This window comes from Dysidea avara, chromosome 5 (genome assembly GCF_963678975.1).
Source record: "Dysidea avara chromosome 5, odDysAvar1.4, whole genome shotgun sequence".
Classification (NCBI taxonomy): Eukaryota; Metazoa; Porifera; class Demospongiae; order Dictyoceratida; family Dysideidae; genus Dysidea; species Dysidea avara.
In genome coordinates this window covers 4,911,505-4,937,271 of record NC_089276.1, presented here as the reverse complement: position 1 = coordinate 4,937,271, position 25,767 = coordinate 4,911,505, and the positions used below count along the sequence as shown (strand labels likewise).

The 25,767-nt window shown below is 37.6% G+C and overlaps 1 protein-coding gene across 1 annotated transcript in view; it reads left to right on the top strand.

Moving 5' to 3' along the window:
* The window catches only part of LOC136256554 (hemicentin-2-like), a 41,662-nt gene that overhangs the window by 7,329 nt on the left and 8,566 nt on the right, over window positions 1–25,767 (top strand). Inside the window, exons 2-5 of the mRNA XM_066049532.1 lie at window positions 7,658–7,993; window positions 16,134–16,529; window positions 16,592–16,888; window positions 24,238–24,561. Of these exons, the coding sequence (XP_065905604.1) occupies window positions 7,658–7,993; window positions 16,134–16,529; window positions 16,592–16,888; window positions 24,238–24,561 (1,353 nt within the window). The remainder of the gene's footprint in view (window positions 1–7,657; window positions 7,994–16,133; window positions 16,530–16,591; window positions 16,889–24,237; window positions 24,562–25,767) is intronic.

Genomic DNA, 25,767 nt, shown 5'->3' with positions numbered 1-25,767 from the left:
CCTGTAGAAAGATCAGCTAGAAGAAGTCCCCTTGTAGAAACTTCAGTTACAAAGAAACCACCATGTAGAGAGTTCAGCTACAAACTAGTGACCTTGTAGAGACATCAGCTAGATAAGTTACCTTGTAGAGAGTTCAGCTACAAAGAAACCATTCTGTAAAGAGCTCAGCTGCAAACAAATCACCTGTACAGAATTCAGCTACAAACAAATCGCCCTGTAGAGAGAGATCAGCTAGAAGAAATTACCTTGTAGATAGTTCAGCTACAAACAAATCATCCTGTAGAAAGATCAGTTAGAAGAAGTTACCTTGTAGAGGATTCAGCTACAAAGAAACCACCAAGTAAAGAGTTCAGCTGCAAAGAAATCACCCTGTAGAAAATTCAGCCACAAACAAGTTGCCCTGTAGAAAGATCAGTTAGAAGAAGTTACCTTTTAAAGAGTTCAGCTACAAAGAAACCATTCTGTAAAGAGCTCAGCTGCAAACAAATCACCTGTACAGAATTCAGCTACAAACAAATCACCCTGTAAAGAGATCAGCTAGAAGAAGTTACCTTGTAGATCGTTCAGCTACAAACAAATCACCCTGTAGAGAGATCAGCTGGAAGAAGTTACCTTGTAGAGAGTTCAGCTACAAAGAAACCACCATGTAGAGAGTTCAGCTGCAAAGAAATCACCCTGTAGAAAATTCAGCCACAAACAAGTTGCCCTGTAGAAAGATCAGTTAGAAGAAGTTACCTTTTAGAGAGTTCAGCTACAAAGAAACCATTCTGTAAAGAGCTCAGCTGCAAACAAATCACCTGTACAGAATTCAGCTACAAACAAATCACCCTGTAAAGAGATCAGCTAGAAGAAGTTACCTTGTAGATCGTTCAGCTACAAACAAATCACCCTGTAGAGAGATCAGCTGGAAGAAGTTACCTTGTAGAGAGTTCAGCTACAAAGAAACCACCATGTAGAGAGTTCAGCTGCAAAGAAATCACCCTGTAGAAAATTCAGCCACAAACAAGTTGCCCTGTAGAAAGATCAGTTAGAAGAAGTTACCTTTTAGAGAGTTCAGCTACAAAGAAACCATTCTGTAAAGAGCTCAGCTGCAAACAAATCACCTGTACAGAATTCAGCTACAAACAAATCACCCTGTAAAGAGATCAACTAGAAGAAGTTACCTTGTAGATCTTTCAGCTACAAACAATTCACCCTGTAGAGAGAGCATCTAGAAGAAGTCACCTTGTAGAGTGTTCAGTTACAAAGAAACCAACATGGAGATTTCTGTAATCAATATAATTATGTATTATATATATAATTTGTACATTTACTGATAAAATATTTAAAGTACATCTACTTCATCTTTTCTTCTTCCTTTGGTAAAGAAAAAACATAGGTTAAAAAAGTCCCAAAGCTGGCCATAGGCCGGCTTTGGGGTATACAAATACAAAAAGAAATGAAATCTAATCCAAAACAGCCAAGCTGTAAAAAAAGTGTGCAGCCCTCAAAAAGGCTATGGTGAAAAAAGATGTGAAATCCAAGGTGGTGGCCAAGAAATGGCTGTGATGGTAGGTTAATGGTAAAATTTTAATAATGACAATTCAGGTGAATTTGGTGCCGCTTGGTGTTGGCACAAAATTCACCTGAATTGTCATTATTAAAATTTTTACCATTAACCTACCATCACAGCCATTCTTGGCCGCCACCTTGGATTTCACATCTTTTTTCACCATAGCCTTTCTGAGGGCCGCACACTTTTTTTACAGCTTGGCTGTTTTGGATTAGATACTGCAATTTGGAGACATTTCCACATAAAATTCATAATATTTTCTGCCTGTAGATATTTTATATACTGCCTTTAGTTTATAGGTATGGCTCTCTGAAGCATTTTGCTAATGGAAAAGTTTGGGTAGGTATAGACAACCAAGTACATGATGAACCCCTCTCACAATTGCACAACACTGAATAGGTGCATGTTAGAATAATAATGTTGAAAGTGGAAAATTTTGAAATTTGAACAATACAAGATTGAATCTGAGAGCATTTTCAATGGAAATTGTGTACCTGAATTAAGTATTGCCATACATATTAACTACACAAGTAGATGAATGAAACCCTTTAAACAGACCAATTCACTTCATTGTATGTATAGGTGCAGGCAGATTTGGAAAAATTCCATAACAGAACCAACTACATGTCTCCAGTGAATGTTCTATTAAAGTAGTTAGCTGACTGCTCTATTAGAGTATCTCGATCTTGTACACCTCCAATGCTGATCCGGATCCTTTTGCATAAACTTTAGCATAAATTCACTGATAATACCTTGGAAAGATGTTTATAAGGTGCTATTTGTATTATGCAGTGATCATATAATTATGCTAAGACAAAATTTCATTATAATACTCAGCATATTAATCAAGTAAAGCCTAAATATGAAGGAGGGCTTCAGCCCCCAAAGCCCCCCCCCCCCCCCGATCTGATTGGCTTTTCCATGTGTGCGTGTTTTGGAGACCACGCAGGGTCAGACCATGCACACAGTCTGTGCGTCTAAGATGGAGAGACTCAGGTCCCTGTCATTGTTAGTGACCCATCCACCCCCTTGGGAGTCCTTTTATTCATCATCTGGCCTAAATAAATTGTCTGTAATTAGGTTACCCACAGTGTTTTTTCCCCCTGGGCTTGATGGACTGCCACAGTGTTGGGGGATAACGCGTTATGTAATAATTATTACACAAACTCCAGGAACTTAGATTGCAATTGCATTTGGTGACTCCTATCTTCAGACTCATGATTCTGACAATTCCATCTTGTCAGAGGCTCAATCCCAGCTGTCATCCCTTCCAATGGCCCAGCATTTTTAGGTCACTCCAATAAATTCTCTGTTTCCCGTCCTGGATTCAGGCATATTTGCATGCGGGCGGGCGGTCCATTTCCATTATTCCATTATAAGATTGGCTAGCCATTATTTGTCTGGCACTGCCAATAAGGCTGCATAAAAGCATGCTTAAGCTTGTTCCTTCCTTTGTAAGTTGCAAAAATAACACAAACATGAAGTTTGTGCTGACTTGATAGCGCTGCTGACACTGTTTCAAGATAGCTTTTACTGAGCCTATCAGTGTGCAAGAATAATCGGAAAATAATGGAAGAATACAGAATAATGGAATATTTAGAGCTGGCAGTAACCAGATGCGGATGGTGGATGGGAAACAGAGAATTTATTTGGAGTGGCCTTATTTGTAGTCAAAAAAGTTAGCCTCAGTTCAGGAATGTCCAAAGTACAATAAACATCTAGATACACTATCTGTCCAGTGTAAACTAAAAAAACTCAGTATCATTAGAATCAAATTGTAGGACCTGGAATAGATTGTTACTTGGATGCAACCCAGGTCAATTTTCCTTTATTTTATGTGCTGCCTCTGACACTCTTCCAACAACAATTAATTTACAGCGTTGGCACATTCAATGTAGTGCAAAGTGTACTTTGTGTGGTTACAACAGCTCATGTATTGGGTGGCTGTCCCGGTGCTTTGTCACAGGGTCACTTTATGTACCATCACAATAAGGTCTTGCATTGAATAGCCACAGAACTGTCCAAGTGTTTCACAGGAACATCTGTGATATCAGTATATGCTGATTTACCTGGAATGTGGGCGAGAACTGTAACGAGTCTAATATTACATAACATTATTACTACAAGTAACGGAGGTACTAATCTTGTTAGTAATCCACTAAGTAATGCCTCGCCACAACAAAGTAACGAAGCCTACTGAATGAAGCTTATTCACCAGCTTTTTACTTTTAACCAAGATTTGCACATTGTCCAACAACACAGTCATGTCACATGATAAGGTGGTAGTTTCACACGTGACAGCTTATAAGGCTGTGGACACAAAGTAATAAAATATGTCAAAGAAACATTGTGCTGTAAAATCCAACCTGTATATTGCACAATGAGCTGCATCAGGCATTTTCTATGAGTCATCCCCATTCTTGCTTTCCGTTGCCGTCCTGTTCCCATTTTCCTCAAATTCTACTTACCTGACATGGTCAGTTGGTATTTGCTAATACAACTCAGTGGACTGCTTCCCCAGTTGACACCAGCCATTAATTAATAGCTGGGTAGACTGGAGAAATGTGAGTAAAGTTTCTTACTCAACAACAACACACATACACTTTCTTACTATCTGTCGTCCTAGCTTGGAGTCTTTTTTGATCTGGTCCCTCACCCTCCATGCCACATACCTAGCCAAGGGATGTTGGGTAACCAGTGTTGGGGCAATTACTTTTTAAAAGTAACTCATTGCATTACTTGCAACTGAACTATTAGTTACAGTTACATATTAAAGTACCTATAATAATGTTGCATTATTTGGATTCTTTCACTAAACATTCTAATAGAGCAGCCAACTGCATTAAAATACTCTAATAGAGCAGTCAAGAATTAATTATCTCACCAGAGACCCACATTGATGGCCTGTAAATTGATGGTCTATAACTGTCATAGATTAGGTATATATAAAGACTAGCTAAGTCATCAATATTGAAAGTTAGGTACTTCTTTTAAGCACACAGAGAGCACAAAGCAAGCATAAAGCAAAGCCTTTGACTACCATGCTGGCACAGTCACACCTGCCCAATGAACCAACACTGGGATACCTGTGCACTACACAGGTGCTATGAGTCAACAAAATCAAATCCTCCTAGGGTGGAACTAGAAACCCACAGGAAGCTGTACCATATCTCACAGATGAAGTTGTGGGCACATAAAGTCACACCTGAACTTAATTCACCTCCTATGCAAAATATGAGTAGAATTCTAGGAAGTGAGAAGTTAAGAGCATCATATAAATATAAAGTGGTTGGATTTTACAGCACAGTACTTCTTCATAGCATTGTTGGTCCTTCTGCTACCATGATCAAAATACTCTAATAGAGCAGTCACCTGCATTAAAATACTCTTATAGAGCAGTCAAGAATGTTTCACTAACTATCCCACCTTGCAGCTGGGGACCTGCATTGATACAGTTGTCATAGATTAGGTATATAGACTAAGTCATCAAAATTGAAAGTTAGTTACTTCCTTGAAACCATAAAATTTAACCATTATAGCATATAATAGGTTTACAAAGGATTCTGACAGAGCCTGCATATAGATGTGGGAAGTTATACCTGCAACTTCAGGAAATAACATGATGGGTATGTGGTAGCTGTAGTATATGTAGGTAAATGGCTCCAATGAGGGGACTAAGGACAATAATTGAGGACTCCTCTTGGAGCCACTTCAGCTTGACAAACATACCAGTGTTGCATGCATGTAGTTTTCAAAGCCTATAATAGACTGTCACTTTACTAGAATACTTTGATATTTAGTTTTCATCAGTACTAGTATTACTTTAATGTTTAAAAGTGAATATTTTAAAATGTTTATGGTGTGTGTGTGTCTGTGCATGCGTGCGTGCGTGCGTGCATGCGTGCATGCGTGCATGCGTGCATGCGTGCATGTGTGCATGCGTGTGTGCGTGTGCATGTGTGTACACACACGGCCTGGTAATTGATTATCAGGCCGATTACCAGGCCACACGACCTGAAGGTCCCAGGTTCGATTCCCGGTTGAGTCACTTTGGTGTTGTTGTTTCCTTGAGTAAGGAACTTTACTCACGTTGCTCCAGTCTACCCAGCTGTTTAATTGGGGACCTGGTGGCACACACCTTTGCTTGGTATATAGCTTAGGACTCTTACATTATATGTTATTTCTTTAGTTTGACATATTCTGAGAAGAGTTTTTAAAAATTAGACTCCTTGTGTTTGAATCTGCGAGATTTAATTTACACCTAGGAAATTAGTTTTCTGCCTGTTTGATACTTAAGTGTACTGCTTTTAAAAGGTATCACTGCTATTTGCAGTTAAATAATTGAATGTTCTATTAGAGTACTGACTGCTCTATTAGAGTATCTCTATCTTTAATTTTATTTTTCCCCACATTTAACACAGTGCACAGTTTATACATGTGTAATAAATATATAATATACTTGTATAAATATATAATGTAACCACTGTTTCTATTTGCACATTGGTTTTCTGTCCTTCAATACATGTGAATTATTCCCAGCCTGTGTTGGTGTACTGTTGATGTTTACAAATACATATCAGAGGTGAATAGTGAAGGTTTTTTTTCTAGAAACCCTTCTGGTGAACCAGAATTAATATCAAAATTTTCCAATACATGAAAAAGTGCATACCTTATTTCCTCATATAAAAGCCATATTTAAATAAACGCCTGGTCCTAAATGAAGGCCAGGGGGCGCTACCTTAATACAAGGGGCAGTACGAGATTGCAGTAGTGTAATTTTTAGAACAAGCCTACTAAAACTTGTGACTTGTCAGAAGTGTGTCAACAGCAGCTGCTACAAAGAGCAACAAGAATTTTCAGCTGATTCACAAATGGATTATAAGAAATAAAAGCTCGGGCTTTTATAAGAGGATCACAGTAATTACAGAATAAGGCAAGAAAAATACTCTGCAATAAGTATGCAGTAGTTAGCATGGGTCTTGCATTGGCTTCTCAAGGGCGGGAACAAGGTAAATTCTAAGATCAAGATACTCTAATAAAGCAGTCAAGGTACCCATACTAGAATGATCATGGATAAGTAGAGAAGCCATTACGATCATACACTGCTTGCACAATATTTATGAGTCTACAGTAATGTGAGCATAATTCAAAGAAATCACATCATTTTTATTGTTGGGTTTTCCAAAACATTGACCTGTCACATCCTTGAAAAATATAAAAATACATGTAATTTGTCATGGCCTACAGAAGACTGTTGCAGTGGCGGATACAGGAGGGTTACAATGGTTTCAGCTGGAACCCCTCTGAAAATAGTGCGTGCCCCTAATTTATTTATGACTCATTGTGTGGGTGATAAAATCACCACGGGTTATACATAGCGAAACTTCATGCTTTTGCCTCTGAAGGCGTTCAATAGCAAGTAGTGATTTTTTTTGGTCTTCAACTTACAGCTAGGCTGAAGTTGAGTGGAACCTGAAACCCCCTTTGAAACATTCTAGATCCGCCACTGTGTTGTGAAGAAAGGTACATATTATTTAATAGCAGTTACATACAGCCATCTAAATTTAGTTTACATCAATTTATAGTTGGAAGAGATCAAAATTTCATGGTTTGATCTGAAGTCACCCATCCACCAACATAGACGGATGTCTAAACATCATGCATTATTAGTACCAATGAGCCAAAACATAACATTTAGAAAGTTAAAATTACCTCAACAGCAAAACACTGAGTGTGTATTATGACTTATATTATGTGCTTCTACACGATGAAGACAGACCACAGGCACCTACAGTGTACTGATTGAGTATGCAATGACCCTAGTGTTGTATAAGTACTATCATATCTTGTGTTTATATCAGCTATAGAATCAGAAATATTCTAATGTTTAAACCATTTTAATGTCCAAAGTCTGGCAGCTGTTTCCAAGACTCATCTACTAGTATGGTTGGAGAAAAAATCCTAGCAGTTTCCCTGATACTGAATATAGCTAAATAAATAAATAATTTAACCTTGATGTGATTTTGTGCTTCATTTTAGCTGTTAGCTAATGAAAACTGCATGGAGGTATTCAAGTTGTTGACAATTTCTGTGTAACTGTCATAGGTGCTGTTGGGCAGTTCACAGTCACCATAGTCAGTAATCCAGCTGGTATACCAGTTAGTGGATCTACTAACACATTTGACTATCCCATATTGAGTAATGTCACTCTGACATGTATGGTGGATCCCTCATCACCAGCTGGTGCTACCTATCAGTGGGACACTACAGGATGTTACACTAACAATATTCATAGTACTCCAACATGTTTTCCTACTGGTCAGGCCACACAAAGTGTAACTGATAATAATCTACTTGCAGAGGATGCTGGTACCATCACTTGTACTGTAACCATTGGTGGTGTTGGCTATACCAGTGGACCATTAACACTTCGTATATCAGGTATACACATGTGCTATGCATGTATTTTGTAATGACCAATATCAATCAATCTCTTTTGTACATGTCATGTAATCACCATTGCAATCACATGTTTGCCTGTGTGAAAGAACAGAAATCACGTTGTGTTGCTTTATTAAACTTGTAGAGGTTTACAGGTTGGTTTGCTGTGATAAGTGCAGCTGCACAATGCAAAAATCGTGCCCTTTTTCATAAAAGCATGAAACTTTCCACAAAAGCAGTACTCCTCATGACATAATTTTGTTATAATATAGTGCCATTGCAGATTTGACTTTTGGTAACCATTATGGCAAGAAATTTAACCATTTCTGTCTTTATCTCCCTGTCTTGTTGAAGAAACAACTTAGTTTTTATTTGAAGTTAATAGCTACTGTAAGTGATTTCATTCTAAAGTTATGGTAATTTATATTATCCATGAATTTTGAGATAATTTCACCCCAGGGGCAGGTAAACTCAAAGCTAATAAAAAGTGATCATACGTAACTTCAAAATGAAATTACCTACAGTGTATTAACTTCAAATAAAAACCAAGTTGTTTCATTCAACAAGATTTTTACTTTAATGTCAGTTAGTGCCTCAGGGAGATAGAGACAGAAATGGTCAAATTTTAATTCTGCAGCCATTCACTTTACAGTTGAATTCTTACAGGAGTCTTCCAGGTGGTCAGGATGTCTTCTCTTTGTATTTGCATCCATGAGAACTCTAGAGAGTGACTTATTATTTCTAAGTACCCCATGTGGAACCAAATGGACATTGGTTTGTTTATTAAGGCTTTACAGCACAAGCACTGAAGTTAGCTGTCCTACAGCCAGTTTAAGGTGTTATATTAAGTGTGTTTGAAAGGTTGCAGAAAGCAGAAAAAATCCCTGAACGGTCTTGATCCTGCAGCCATCCAATTTACGCTCAAATGCTTAGAGTTTACCGTAGATTAAATGTGTTTATGCCATTTATAAGTCACTGTGGATCATGATGCCCAAATATCTGTGATGATTAACAAGAGATAAGGCATGGCTGCATGCGTATTCTGTATGGCGAAGTTATCTTCTTTCATCTGCGGTGTGAAACACTCACAACAAAACATCAGAGATACATTCAGTTTTGTCAACCACTATAATTAATTACATGATGCTACTAACAGACTGTAGAATAGTTTAAGAAGCCCCCTAGTTGTAGTAGTGGTACAGTATAAGGTGAAGTGTCCACTGTCCAAACAATGATGATATCTCCTGCCAGTGTGAGTAGTGTATGCTCTATTTGAATATCTGTGAGTTCATTTAAGACTACTCCAACTGATACTCATGTTTCGTTCAGTTTCATATGTAGTCAGGGTAGATTCAGCAACAAAGAAGTGATTACTCAATTAGTGATGGGTTACTGGCTGTTCTATTAGAGTATATTACACTATGTATGCCAAGGTTTGCAAATTTAGTAAAAATCATGGCACTGAATAGTTAGCACATTGATTATTTTGATAATGAAAATGATGAAAGGTTATATTTATTATCAATTTGTGTATTATGGCATAGTGTAATTACACCTAGTTACTGTTAATGGTTTGATTGGAAGAAATATACAATTAATTGTTACAAAATTTTGGAAAACTTTTGATGTAAATAGATTGAGAAATACATCTCGTTGAATTCACTTGTGAAAAGTAGTATGAGCAAACTGGAAGCATGCCTGTGATGGAACATTCATGGTGATAAGTTATGTCAATGATGTTTGGTCATATGTGGATTTGCGAAAAGGTATTTTCACACACAAAATTTGACCCATTTTTTTGAACTTTGAAGTTTTGTAACGTTTTGACCATGACATATAATTGCCTGAAAGTTTTCATGAGTGTAGCTACACTGTCTGGCTGCATTTTGAGACTAAGTGCAAGTTAATCAGTATAAGGAGTCAAGTGTTACATCCTTTTGTTTGCTGGTATGTAAAAAGCGTGGAAAGTACCTTTTCGTAAATCTGGTCACATATATAATTAAACTGAAATCGTGCAGTGATAATCTGATATAATATGTAACTGGATTTTGGAAAAATGATCCAAATCGCACATTAGAAACTTTGAGATAAATGGTTTTAATGAATTCAAGTCAGCATAACTCGCCAAGGATAGCAAGCACAAGTATGAATTTTGCACAAAAGATGCATCAGTCGATTAAATTTCAGACCACTTCCAGTATTTGTAGCTGCTTGTAGAGTTTCCCGCCAAATAAAATAGAAAATCTTAGTTGAATGAGGGAAGTTGTATCACAGGTGCTCACAAAGGGGTGAAGGATGGGGTGTGGCAGGGTGGGCAAGGGATAGACTTCAAAATGGAGGCAGACCATGATTGGAGTTCAGACACGAGATTACAGGGCTGTGCTGACTCCTTAGTGGTTTATATGTCGCAAAATCAACAGAAAAATGTCTGGCCAACATCATCAGGCTGTCCACCAGTAAACCACTGATTCTTGCCAAGCCAGGTCCCTGGAAACCACCATTCAAGCTCTCCACACTACCCAGAAAAGACATCTGTTGAAACCAGCCTGGAGTAGTTTGAGTAGTACAGAGGGTCAGAATTAGTAGTACGATAGTGTAACTATCCACTCGAGGTGTTAATTTGATTTTGCCTGATGTGCGATTTGGATCGGTGTTTAAACCCTCATCACATATTGCATACAGAACAGTTTATCATTTAAAATTAAGGTGTGTAACTCTCTGCAGACTTTGTGAGTAGCATTCCCAAGGGACTCTACAGGTGTTTACAGTAACTACAAGAAACATTGCTGCAGTTCTCCTAGGTTACCAACTTTTTCTATTGTGTTTTCTTAGCCATACTCTCTAACCAAAACCTCTTTATTTTTATATGTGTACATAGGGGACATGCCCCTTTCCAACTTGTACATGTGGTCAATCTGAGAAACAAGAACACCCACTTTTACATATTATAAAATTATTACACCTTCCTCATATGCATCACTTCTCTCTAATCTCTCTGTCTCTCTGTCTGCCTCTCTGTCTGCCCATTGTCATGGCATTGTGTTGTCATGATTCCTTCAGAGGTTAAGTGAAGCAAACTTGGTAGCTTATTATGCTATAAGTGTACACTGTACAGTCAAGTTTTTTTGTGCTTAAGGTCCACCACATGATGAAATCACAGGTTCATTTGGCTGATTGTGCTTTGAGTTGTTCAAGTTTATCATACAGTACAGTAGTACTGTATAGTAGGGGATCATGCAGACCTGGGCTTTTCCAGCGAAGAACATCATCATAAAACCAGCCTCAGTTTCCCTTCATGACAACTTGGCAGTATTGGTTATAGGTACAGCCAAGCCCAAAAATGTCTTCAGACCAACCCCAAACCCTTCCAAAAGTTTCTATGGAATTTTAAAATTTTTTGACAGAATTTTATTCTGACTAACTGATACCTTCAGCCAAGCATAACTTAACAATTGATATAGCTACGGGCTTGACTTCTTCACTGTTCAATGTTGCTTCATCGCGAGATGTGCCTTTTCACTAACTGCAGTATGTACAATACACGCATCATGGACTTTCCTTTGTACCTAGTTCTTTTTGCTGACAACACAAGGTGTTCAATAATTCGCAATAGCGCATAGTGGTTTCCTGGTAATAATTTATTTAGAACGTGCTGCTTGACTTCCTGTGCTGGCCGGTATATTTGTTTCTTGTGTATTTGGGTTCAAATGATTGTTCCAGATGATGGGTGTAGGATAAGAACTTGTTTTTAGCGAAGTAGAACAGGTACATGCTGATTAAACTAGTTTGCACAGTTTAATCACTTGCATTTCTCAATGGGTATTTCATTCTATGAACACCAGCTGTTTCATATGTGTTTGAGTTCAACTGACTGTTCCAGACAATGGGTGGATAAGCGCTTAACCTTCTCATGGTCCCTAGTGAGAAGACACTTACAGAGAATTAGTGTCTTAGCAAAGTAGAGCAGGGATGTGCTGATTTTAGCTGGCACGGTTTAATTACTTTTGTTTCTTAACGCACTACTTTGCTGTGTATGTTCTTTGTACTATTTAAGGTTTTCTTCATTTCAATCTATGAATACTGATGCACTGGCCTGTATGCTCAGCTCGTTACAATTGAGATTGGTTGCTTAGGGCACTTTACACCTGTGACGCTGACCAACGTATCTCTAAGTTACCATCCAGAACTATTAAGTCATTGTTTGATCAAGCTGCTAGAATTGCAATATCCTGCTCAAACAGAATTTTCAATGCTCACTCCTCAGAACTGTGGGATCTGTTAACCTAGTTAATTCTAATAATGATATTTAATGTTGTTCACTCACCTTACTGTATAGAACTAATCCATGTTGAGGACCTCTGATGAATGATGTTCACCCAATCACAGAATGTGGTGATATTGGTAAATGCACAGGCTCCTGCCACCTATCTTATCACAGTATTAGGCCTTATATTTCATAGATTGCCAATCTTTTAGGGGGGAATTAGGGAATAAACTTGGATGAATGGCCATACAAAGGTTCCATCGAGGAACCTTTCCACCAAGAAAGAGATTTATATGACAGAGATATTAAATATGTATACACTCGAATGAGTATAATAGTTACTGAAAGCCTGTAACTTAAAGTTTTGCCAATTCTCAAGGAGGAATTTATATGTACAGCTTATAAGCATTGCTTTTCCAGCAACCCTTCATCTGTATGTGCATATCAGATATATTGGCAGCTTTTGCTGAAGTTGCAGCCCCAATATGAAAGCTATGAGTATTGAATTGCTCCTTAACTAGATGCAAATCCACCAGCAGGGTATCAAGGAATGAGGAGAAGATGGATTGAGTTAAATATCGGCCATCACCAAGTTTGAAAAAATGGGCCTGGGGTGCCATCATGAATTGTCACATCCTTAACAGGGCAAACAGGAGCGTCAGTGTTTCCCAATTATAAATTAACACCAAGGTGAAAGGGGTCTGTCTTGGATTGTTTGATTCTAACCTGAATCATGGATGTGCTGTCCACAGCAACATCACTGGGTGACAGGTACACTGATGGGTCATAGTCAACCTGGGAAGTATGGTAAGCTCACTACTCCGCAAGAAGCCAAAAAGGCCATACAACATGCTGCCCATATCATGACATGGTCATAAGAAGATTTGTACAGGAGAAGATGGAAAATTGATATCCAGTGTGATGGATCTCCTAATGCGAGGAGGTTGAGAAATAGTCTGGGTCTTCTTTATGCCTTTTAAAATTTGTTGCAAACGAGGAGTGAGCTGCGAACTGTAAATCGACTGATAACCAGTTGCAACATGCATGTTGCGAACTGCAGGAAGGTACACTTTGATGGTGGTGTATGACATACAAACAGTGGCAAGGTGGGTAATAAAAGTAGAAGGGTATGTTCATTAGCAGGAAGTGGGGGCTGATGAATTGCAGAACAAAAATCTAGGTAGCTCTGCTGCCCTGCTGAGTCGGTGACAGGGGTGGCAGGCGAGATACCATTGTCAAAGTATTGGTGAAGCATATTCTGAATGAGCGTGAGATCCAGTCCGAATGATGTGGTGATATAATGAAGAGAAGGGGCAGTGGCAATGGTGTTGGAATTGGTGTTGCCTGATGGTGAGAAAGGAAAAATTGGATGACATTATTTCTAGATAACATATCAGCAAAATGATTATCAGCCCCAGCTATATGCTTAGCAATGACTTGAATGTCAACACAGCAACAAAAAAACATAAGGATCTTAAAAAGTGTATAACCAACTTATCTTTTGAATACCCTTTGTTAATAGCAGTAACCAAACCTAGATCATCGCACCAAAATAGTACGCTATACCTGGAAAGGTATGGATCCCATACAACACAACACAAGAGAATTGGTTTAAGTTCTTTGGCCCAGTGGCTGCCACTACCGTGACCATTTCCACTGAAACCAACGTAATCCCCAACATGCTCCACATCCCCATGATCCCGAAGTATCAGTTTGAATGATGAAGTCTGACTGCACATGCTGGTCAGGCTTTTGTAGCAAAGAAAGGCCATTCCAACTGCTTATAAATGCCGCCAAAAGCATCTGACTGAAATGATCTAGATGGACGAGTGAAATAGTGCATCTTTTTAGTTTGACAGCTTTGGAGTACAATCGAGCTACACACTTCTGACTACCTTGGTAGCATGCTGTAATAGTCCAACAAGTGAAAGGATTTCATGCTTGGTAACTGACTGTCTATAGAGCCATAATAACAATTCATCTTGAATTCTTTGCAACTTGTCTTTGGGAAGACAAGTTTCCATGTGAGAACTACTCCAAGTAGATGATGGACCCTGAACTTTTTCAGTAGATAAAGGAACTCCGAGCTCTGCACATGCTGTAATGAAAGTATCAAGGTTCTACTGACAGACAGGTGGCCCAATCAGAAGAAAATCATCAAGGTAGCGCAAAACAAAGTTGACTCCACGTTGCTTAACGATCCAAGAGAGCAGGTCAGCAAGAATATTAAAAGCATAGGGACTGATCTAAGCCTAAAGGGAAGGCAGGCATCGAAATAAATGGATTGGTCCCATTGCATTGCAAGTAGATGCCTGTCTGCAGGATGGATGGGAAGAAGACGGAATGTGTGTTTGATGTCGACTTAAGCAAGAAGTGCACCAGGGCCTGTGTCAAAAATCTTTGATATAGCATCATCTATTGAAACATATTTGAGGCTGCACAAATGAGGAGGAATACTATATCATTCATACTATGATGTTTAGGATAAAATAAATCAATGATTAGTTGCCATTTATTGACCTGATTGCGATTAACAATAGCCCTAAAATGACAATGGGATAAATTCTCAAAAAGACCAGCCACACGATGACTCCATACTTTGGTGTCACAGTAATCTTGTAAAACATCAGGGTGAAAGTTTGCACTATGTAGATTCTTTTGAGCACTTGTACAGGACACCAAAGACTCATTTGAACCAATACGAAAGCCTTCTGTAATCCCTGACATAAAGAATTGAGCTAAGTCCTGAAATGGGTATGCTTGCAAATCTCTAGACCAAGCAGGAACATTGAGAGGTGTGTAAATAAAACACACTGAGAGAGGGACCAACACTAACATAGACTTGCCTTGCATATGTTTGTTCCAATCTTGGAGCCATCTCTGACATGAGGAAGGTATAGCAGTAGCATTAAGCATGATATCTTCCATTTGTAAAAGGGAATCCAGAACTATATAGTGAAAATGAGTACAAATGTAAGGATGAATGACCTGCCCTTGAGTGGAAGCATGATATAGTCATGTAGTGGAAGCATGATGTAGTGTATGTAGAGTAAAGGTAAAACTATTAATAACGAATACATTTGCAGGAAGAGGTTATTGTACAGGTGTGCTTGCGGGATGTAATTCATTATTGCAGGTGTTATACATACGCTAAACTTTACATAAATACCAACATCAAGCACTAAATTAAAATTATAAATGAATGATAGTGAGAGTGTGCATGTGCCTGAATTCTATCTAATACCAACTGATGACACTGTAATTGGATTGAGTGTAGTATAAGCACCCATAGTTCACTTCCACCATTAACCTCATTTAAATCCTTTAAACAACATAATATTTTTATGTGTGTTTTATTTCTTTTTGTGTGTGTGTTTGCCTTGCCAGGGTTATACTTGTATAAACTAACAATTGTTTGAAGTGGTACTCTGCCCAAACTAGGGCTGAAACGGATAATAGTTTTTACTATCCGGATATCCTGAACAAAATCTTTCCAGATATCCTACGGATAGTGACATCATCACTTGCTATAAAAGCATTGTATATTTTGTTGTGAACATGTTTGTTTTACTAGTACTTTAGAATAAAACATAACACTTAAATGAAGATTAAGTAAGTTTGTAATAATGTTTAACTGGATCAAGGAAACATTAACATAAAATTGCTTCAAATTATTAGAAATTATCCTGATGGCATCAAATTACTATCCGGATAGTAAATTATTATTCGGATATCCGGTTAATACAGATATCTGTTTCAGCCCTAGCCCAAACATAAAAATTTGGTATCTTCTCATAACAATACCTAGTAGACAACTAGGAATGTACCAGCTGACCTTCAACAAATTACAAATGGTATCACTTGTGTACATATTAGGTATTGCAATGACTGGAGCATCTGATATTAGTACAGATTTAGTTAGTAGTAATCAAATTACTGACTACTCATTTGTTACTCATGATGTTGCACTTGATCCATTTAATGTGATTCTTCGTTGTGCTTCTGGACTGGGACCTTCTGGTAGTGACAGTAATACTGCACTGGGTGGATGGTACTTTAATGGAATTCAAATACCGGTTCCTAATAGAACCCTCTGTGATGATGTTGTATTTGAAGTACGTGGAGCAAGAGGTAGGAACTATCCAGGAGTAATCAATTTATATCTGTGTGGAACATTCACTACTACTGAAGAAGGTATTTACTCATGTATCATGATGAACAGTTCAATTACAAACCAGACCATGAGGGTGGGTGTGTACTTTAGTGGAAGAAGTAAGTTACTTAATATGTATCCCATCACCTTAGTGTTAACCATCTTTCATCTCTCTACACAGCTACTCCAATGATAGACCCTCCATCATTATCTAATATAACAGCAGTTGTTGGTTCTCCTCTCACATTGTCCTGTACCTCACGAGGTTCTCCCCCAGACACATTCACATGGAGGAAGGATAGTGGTCCAATAGTACAGTCCACTAGTATCACTACAGTGACTCATACTGATACTAGTGCAGTGTTCCATGCTAACTACTCCATTAATAATGTTACTACAAGTGATAGTGGAACATACACATGTACTGTGACTAACCCTATTGGAAGTGATAGTGAGACCATCACTGTTAATGTTGTTGGTAAGCTACTTACTATCTGCACTGTGATGTATATGTTGTATACGTTGTAACACATATGCACATAGACTTCAAAAATGATTACTTCCTTATAATCTGTTAAAATTTTTTGTTGCATTTTTTGTTGAATAGTGCACACATTAAGTAAATAAATAACAAGTTTGGGTACTCTCACTGGTTTGTCCTGTACTGTGGCTAGCCTTTTAGCCATGGTGGTAGCATACCATAGTTCCTGTTGCAGATATCCTTTGTGTTCAATCAAGTTTAAGTTTTCTTCTATACCCATGCATCAACAACTAAATGATTTCTAATCTAGTCACCTTCAGGCTGTATGCCATGTTTACTTGGTTAAACAGTGTGGCCTTTCTTTTTTCTTAGTTCAAAAATCAATACAGTGACATATATTCAAACTCAACCATTACTTTATATTTGAAAACAATCATCACATGGTACAATAATACTGTATTATATTAGGGATCATGAAGATTTGGGCTTTTCTGGCCAAAAATAATACTCCAAAACCAGCCTCACAATACTAGAAGAGGGCCATCATGAAGTAATTGCTCATTTTAATTACACAACTTACATTCCTTTAATCACTGAAAACAACATTTAAATAGGTAGTAGAATTCGAGGAAAATGGGAACAGGACAGGAACAGAAAATGGGAATGGAACAACCCACTGAAAATGCCTGATAAAATGTAATCATGCTATAGTTGGATATAGGTTATATTTACAGCACAATGTTTCTTTGCAACATTGTTTGGATCCTTTCACTAAAAGGATCGAAACACTCTAATAGAACAGTCCCTGCATTAAAATACTCTAATAGAGCAGTCAAGAATGTTTTGTTAACTATCCTACCAGGGACCCACATTGATAGTCTGTGAATTGATGGACTATAGCTGTCATAGATTAAGTAGCCAAGTCATCGATATTGAAAGTTAGCTACTCCTTTGAAACCATAAACATTTTAAAATGTTAAAATAAAACTATTAAATATTAAATTAATGCTGATGAAAACTGAAGTATATACTCTAGTTAACTGACAGTACCTATTATAATCTTCAAAAACTGCACCTGCTGTTTCCAGATAAGAAGTCATATGATGGGAGTATACATGTAGTACTGGTATGATTGTCAAGCTGAAGTGGCTCCAAGAGGAGTCCCCATGACCAGTCATTATTTCCCATGACTGGTCATTATTCTCATGGCTTGTCATGTTGTCCCTAGTCTCCTCATTACTGGTCATATTGTCCTATTTCATATGATGAGCTCTAAATCATGTGAGCCAAGTCTCCAATGGATTGTGTATATTGAAATCAAATTGTTAGGGTTGAATGGGGTTGATTAAACCCATGACTTTAGCATAATAAATGCTTTCGATTGGCTATATTGAGCATTACCTTCCCGAAATAAGTTCTCAGTACAAACCCTCTAACCCATGAATGTGTCAGACCTCCTCTGCCTTCATGGGTATTTGTTTAGGTATAACCAAACCCAAAAGTACCTTCAGTGTGATCCCCAATGCTTCCAATAGGTTGCTATGAAATTTTAACTTTATTTAGTGAATTTCAGTTCTACTGATTGACTGGCTACTGACTGACTGACTGACTGACTGACTGACTGACTGACTGACTGACTGACTGACTGACTGACTGACTGACTGAATGACTGACTGACTGACTGACTGACTGACTGACTGACTGACTGACTGACTGACTGACTGACTGACTGACTGACTGAATGACTGACTGACTGACTGATGGACGGACTGACTGACTGACTGACTAACTGACCGACTGACTATTTCCTTCAGACAAGCATAGCTCAATAATGGCTAAGGCTATGAGCCTGATTTTTTCACTGTTTGACATTGTTTCAGCTTGACAGGTGATTTTTGGCATGCCACAATATGTACAATAACATATAATGGACTTCTTTTTCTCTTTGCTGATGGCCCAAAGTGTCAATTCGTAGTAACCACATGTGATGACTTCACTACTGTATGTTATTTTTCCGTGGTGACTGGATTGATTTGCAGAGGCGCTTTTCCTTCCTACTGTTCTTTACTTGTAATGCTGTGTAACAGGCTAACATAGCTGAAAGTGAAGCATACTGGCACTCCACTTGGGTCAGTAATTCATAGTTGGGGTGTGCATTCAGCCGAAAACATTAACTCTGGTGCCATTCTTTTTTTTTTTGATGTGGTATGTGTGGATTTTCTAGTCATTATATCATAACAAGAAAGCAAACAAACAAGTGTAAAAAATTAGGAATTTAAAATTTGATTAGGGATCACAGAAAAAAGCAAGGAAACAAGGGAAGTCACCTACACTTGCAGATATACTAGTGGACATTTAATTGCTAATTCAGTCATGGGTATAGACTAAAGCAGGGATTAAAAGTCCACTATAGTGTTGTTTTAGCATGGACTTTTAGTTATAGTTTTAGTTATAGTCATAGTCAGTTTTGTCAATAATTTTAGTTTTAGTTTTAGTAATTTTTCTTAATTCCTTTTAGTTATTGATTTAGGTATGGTTATATTGTCTGTTTTATTTTAGTTTTAGTTTTAGTTTAAAATGTGAAAATCTTTTAGTTATAATTATAGTAACATTTCTAAAAATGTTTAGTTTTAGTTATAGTTTTAGTAATCTTTTCAAATTCTTTTTAGTTTAGATTTAGTTTTAGTAAAATATTCTGTTGTATTTTAGTTATAGATTTAGTTATAGTTATAACACAGATTTGCTTTTATAGTTTTAGTTAACAAATACATATTTGTCTCACTAAAAGTACTTTTAGTTTTAGTTATAGCTAACTAAACCACCATCAGGTCACAAACTATAGCATATATTGATGTTTAGATGCTACATATCCAGGGGCAGATCCAGGAGCTGGCAAGGGGAGGGGCACAAACAGGCTAAGTTGTAGGTGGTTGGGAGAGCCAGATTCTCTTGTTAATTGCTGCATTTTTAAAGCAGCAAATAATCACCTCTTAGTAGTGTCTCACTGTTGATTTTTGCCACTTTTGCCTTTGCAGATGGTTGTGAAGTCTTACGAACTGTCTGAATGTCTTAAAAACAGCAACATGATAATTATTTTTAGAGGCGTTTAGTATGCACAAAGGTGCTGGGTGACTATTTCACAGCTAATTTAACTTTGGTTTCAGGCAAATTTGTAATAAATGCTAGTAAAATGTGCATATTTTCTTGAGTTTTATAAACTGATCTTGGCCTGACATTAAGTTAAGTATTTTAATCAGAAGTCAAGTATGGCTGGCTCCTCCACAAAGTGAGGGGGGGGGGGGGGGCTTTTGCCCCAAATTCCCCATCCTGGATCCGCCATTGATATAGCAGTACAGTTTCATTCTGTGCTTTGTTCTACCTGTAGAACATATGTGAACGTATTCATGCAGTGGTCTGAGCAACATAGTGTTGTTTTAGTAAAGAGTTTTAGTTTTAGTTATGGTCATAGCTAGTTTCTTCAATAATTTCAGTTTTAGTTATAGTAATCCTTCTTAATTCATTTTAGTTATAGATTTAGTTATTGTTTTAGTTTAGTTAAAAACATGAAAACCTTTTAGTTTTAGTTATAGCTTTATGTAGTTGTACATAAGAAAATCTTTTGGTTTTAGTTATAGTTAATTCTTTTTAGTTTTAGATTTAGTTTTAGTAAATTATTCTGCTGTGTTTTAGTTATAGATTTAGTTTTAGTTATAATATGGATCTGCTTTTAGTTAAAGTTATAGTTTTAGCTAACTAATACATATTTGCCTTACTAAAAGTACTTTTAGTTTTAATTATAGTTAACTAAAAAATATACAGGTGTAGGCAACTTACCTTGTTTCCCTACTTTTTTCTATGATCCATAATTGAATTCAAAATAAGTAACAAGCAAGATAGTATAAGGAAAGTTAGAAATAGTGGGAAACAAGGGAGGTCACCTACACCTGCAGATATACTAGTGGACATTTGATTCCCATGACTGAAGTAGGGATTATAGTGCTGCCTCTATTATCCGAACACTTGGTTATCCAACCAGTGGAAATGAAAGTATTTTGTCTAATATGTATGTTGTATTAAAGTATTTGAATGGGGCTCTGTATATAAATAAATGGGCTTTGATTGTCCAAACTTTTTGATTTTCTGAACATGCCTTGGTCCCAAGGGAGTTGGATAATCGAGGGAACGCTGTAAATGTCCACTAGTATATTTGCAGGTGTATCACAGTGAGGATACTTTGATATCTAGCTAAAGACTTGGCAATTTTTGTTCTATATACTAGTTTGCCTTGTTCAAAGCTTGCTTTGCATGGGTTCAGATCCCATCCTTGTCAGCAAGATGTTGTACTGTATCTTTACTCCCATGGTTAACTGCAATGTGGCACACTCTAATTAATACACACTAGACAACTGCATATGTATATTAGTACAATAGTAAAAAAGCCCATCTGCTATCATGTGTATCATCTAAATAATTCTTTGCATGAAGTGTTCTTTTGCTTAGGTTGGTATGGATATAGACAAGTAATTTTTCCTTAAATAATTATAGAAAATGAGGCACACCTGTACACTACCAGGTATGGGACTTGTTTTCTATTTATTTGCATATGTATTAAATGGCGGTGTTATTTCATTGCTTGTCATATTAACTTCAAGCCTCATCAATCATCAGTTTTGCTCTGTTTAATCTGCGTAATTGTTTCTTTCTTGTGATTACATCAAGAGCACATAATATTTATGTACTCTTGATTACATGTATACCCTTGTCCTCCTTGTAAATAAATCAACTGATGATTCCTGTAATAACTATACTTTATGTCTTGTTCTGTACTTTTGCATTGTTAAATTTTGTTGTTCCTGTTACAAGCCCACAAGTGTAAATTGCAGAGGATGTTTCCAAAGCCCCTGGAAACCTCCCTATGTTCCTGTTGTATAATTAGTGGAAGACAATTCCTTATGCATAATTGCTTTCATAAATTGCATATTTATATCAAAGTTGTTAAACTGCCTAAAGAATTTTACTATAAGTGTATTTTGTAGTACAGTTCCAGAGGTTCCAGAGTTCTAGAGGTTCCATGGTTCTAGGGTTCCTGAGGTTCCAGGGATCTAGAGGTTCCAGGGTTCCAGTGGTTCCAGGGTTCCAGAGGTTCCAGGGTTCCAGAGATTCCAGGGTTCCAGAGGTTCCAGGGTTCCAGTGGTTCCAGGGTTCCAGAGGTTCCAGGGTTCCAGAGATTCCAGGGTTCCAGAGGTTCCAGGGTTCCAGTGGTTCCAGAGGTTCCAGAGGTTCCAGAGGTTCCAGGGTTCCAGTGGTTCCAGGGTTCCAGAGGTTCCAGGGTTCTAGAGGTTCCAGAGGTTCCAGGGTTCCAGTGATTCCAGGGTTCATGCGGTTCCAGGGTTTCTGAGGTTCCAGGGAGAGTAACCATTACTCTAAAGGAGTAACACATGTTCAGAAGGTGGTGTGACTTATTCATCAGAGTAATGGTTATTCTCTTCGGAGTGTTGTTTACTCTTCAGAGGCGTTAATCCTTTTTACACTGGGAAGTCTTTAGAGTGGTGGTTACTCTTCATTGTTAATAGTGTAGAGGTTCCAGAGTTCTTTATAGATGTTCCAGATAAATAAAATATGTAGTTTTGTTTGTAAACTGCTGAGATCGCTCTAAAATTTAACCTCAACTTACAAAACTTTTACCCAGGATGCATATCCCCCATACACTCTAGATTTGCATGTTTTTTGTGCTATAATATAGCAATAATAAATAAATAATATAAGTGTGATTACACTGATATATCTTTCTATGCATAAATTAAGTTAGGAACTGCCATTACAAAAAAAAACCTACTAATTATAAAATTCCTGTAGTTGCCCATGCCATCCATGACTGTTTTGTAACAACAACAGTAAATACTGTTGCAGTTGGCAAATTGTAAAGTTTTTGAACCGGTAGTGAGATAATATTTTGTGTGTGCATACATGTGTTAGCTATGATGACATTGTTGATGTTGAGTCACTACAACCAAAAAGGAAATTCCAAATGACTATTCTATATTGATAGGAGAGTAGATTACAGAGGAACCGAACACCTTGAAGCCAGGGGTGATGAAAAGTCTGTATCTCTGAAACTGTGTATTAAATTAATAACCTAAAAATACCATTACTATCATTTACCCTAATAAAACAGTCACCGCTCTAATAGAGCAATAATCTGGATTAGTCTGGATAAGTGAAGTCCACATAACTGAGGTTTCACTGTAATAAATCCTTAATGATAACTTGAATAGCGTAACCTGGAATATATAGGCCTGAAATATATAGGCCTGAAACACAGCATAATTATGATACTATGTGCATTCTTTGCAATTGCTAAAAAGTATGACTTAAAATTACCTTAAGATTCAAACTTGCAACACCTAATTTTCAGAAGTTTCATGCCCCAAGACCCCCTAGCTGGAGCATGCTATTCATTCTGAGTGTGTTTCACACAGTAGTATACGGGCATCATTTCATGGTCAAACATAAGCACTGCAAGGTGTAGATCTGCCTCACCTATTTAAAATTTATATGCCTCTGATGAGGCTCATATTATAATTATTATTCTTTAACCCACTGGTTTCTATTATAATTTCTTCAGGTTTGATGAGCGCTATACCAATTACAAAAGAAATGTTACTTGGCAAGTTGTTGTCTAGAGGTTCCATGGTTCCAGAGGTTCCAGGGTTCCAGTGGTTCCAGAACCTCTGGAACCATGGAACCTCTAGGAACCCTGGAACCACTGGAACCCTGGAACCACTGGAACCCTGGAACCTCTGGAACCATGGAACCTCTGGAACCACTGGAACCTCTGGAACCATGGAACCTCTAGAACCATGGAACCTCTGGAACCATAGAACCTCTAGAACCATGGAACCACTGGAACCATGGAACCTCTAGAACCATGGAACCTCTAGAACCATAGAACCTCTGGAACCACTGGAACCATAGAACCTCTAGAACCATGGAACCTCTGGAACCCTAGAACCACTGGAACCATGGAACCTCTAGAACCATGGAACCTCTGGAACCACTGGAACCATGGAACCTCTGGAACCTCTGGAACCACTGGAACCCTGGAACCTCTAAAACCATGGAACCTCTGGAACTTCTGGAACCACTGGAACCCTGGAACCACTGGAACCATGGTACCTCTAGAACCCTGGAACCTCTGGAACCTCAAGAACCCTGGAACCTCCAGAACCATGGAACCCTGGAACCTCTGGAACTCTACTACATAATACACTTTATAGTAAAATTCTGTAGGCAGTTTAGCGACTTTGTATTTATATATGTATTAACTTTATTTTAAACATATATAGTTCCTACAGTCATCATAGTCAGTAGTCCAGCTGGTACACCAGTTAGTGGATCTACTAACTCATTTGACTATCCCATATTGAGTAGTGTCACTCTGACATGTATGGTGGACCCCTCACCACCAGCTAATGCTACCTACCAGTGGGACACTGGAGGGTGTTTTACTAATGATCGTCATGATTCTCCAACATGTTTTCTTACTGGTCAGACAACACAAAATGTAACTGGTAATAATCTACTTGCAGAGGATGCTGGTACCATCACTTGTACTGTAACCATTAGTGGTGTTGATTATACCAGTGGACCATTAACACTTCGTATATCAGGTACACAATTATGAGCATGTGATTTTATATGTAATAGTGTTAATGTGGCAGACTGTTTTCCATTGGTATGCATATTAGACAAGTGCACTTGTACTCCTATGCCTTAAATCATACTTAAATTCTGAAAAATCAAAATTCCATCCTTAGGTAATGCTATGCTTTCTTAAATCTATAGCATACATTCATGGTGAAAATAGGTGATAACAATTTCATACTTTTGAGCCAAATATACTTTGAAAATAGTCAATTATTCTTTTGAGCAATGCTCAAAAATCCAGCCTATTATGCTCACAATTATGCTTTCAAAACCAAAATTATGCTCTAGAGTTGGTTGTTTTATACTTTCCTGATTGTGTTAGAGTAAGTGACTGTTCTACTATTACAATATCTCTAATTTTTCCACAAAGTAAAAATAATAATATTGTAAATTTTCTTAATATGAAATGCAGTATTAAGCCATAGTGTGTACATGTTTGGCAGTAGTTTGGCACTTGCACTATGCATTTGATTAAAACTCTTGACCTATTGTGCTGACATAATGCTTGATGCTTTTATGCTTGAAATTATGCTGGCATAATTGGTGCAAGCCTAATTATGCTTAGACTGTGCTGTCATAAGAAATTGTAGAATCACAGAACAGTAGCACTGTACGTATATTAGGGATCGTTGAGGTTTGGGTTTTTCTGGCCAACAATATCACCCAAAAACCAGCTTCACAATACTTTCCTGGTGCCTTGGCAGTATTGGTGATTTAACCAAGCCCAAAAGTGCCTTTAGTATGATCCTATAATCACTTTCAATAGATTGCTACAAATATTAATTTTTTTTATTCAATGAATCTTCCACTGCCTGGCTGACTGACTGACTGACTGACTTACTAATGCTTTCAGACAAGCATGACTCGATAACAACTAAGGCTACAGGCTTGATTTTTTCACTGTTTCAGCCCAACAAGTGCCTTGTGGCATACCAAAGTACGTATGTACGCTTAATGGACTTACGTTTGTCCACCTTTGTGTCCATATTTTCCATTGCAATTGCAGATGTGCTTCTACCGTTTTCCTTTTTTTGCTTTGTAATGGGCAGAATGTAACTGAAAGCAAAGCTTAATGACCGCTTCACTTTTAAGTCTATATTTGATAGTTGGGGGACACTTTCAAATGAAAACATTAAGTATGGCACCATTCTTTCTTTTTGATGTGATAT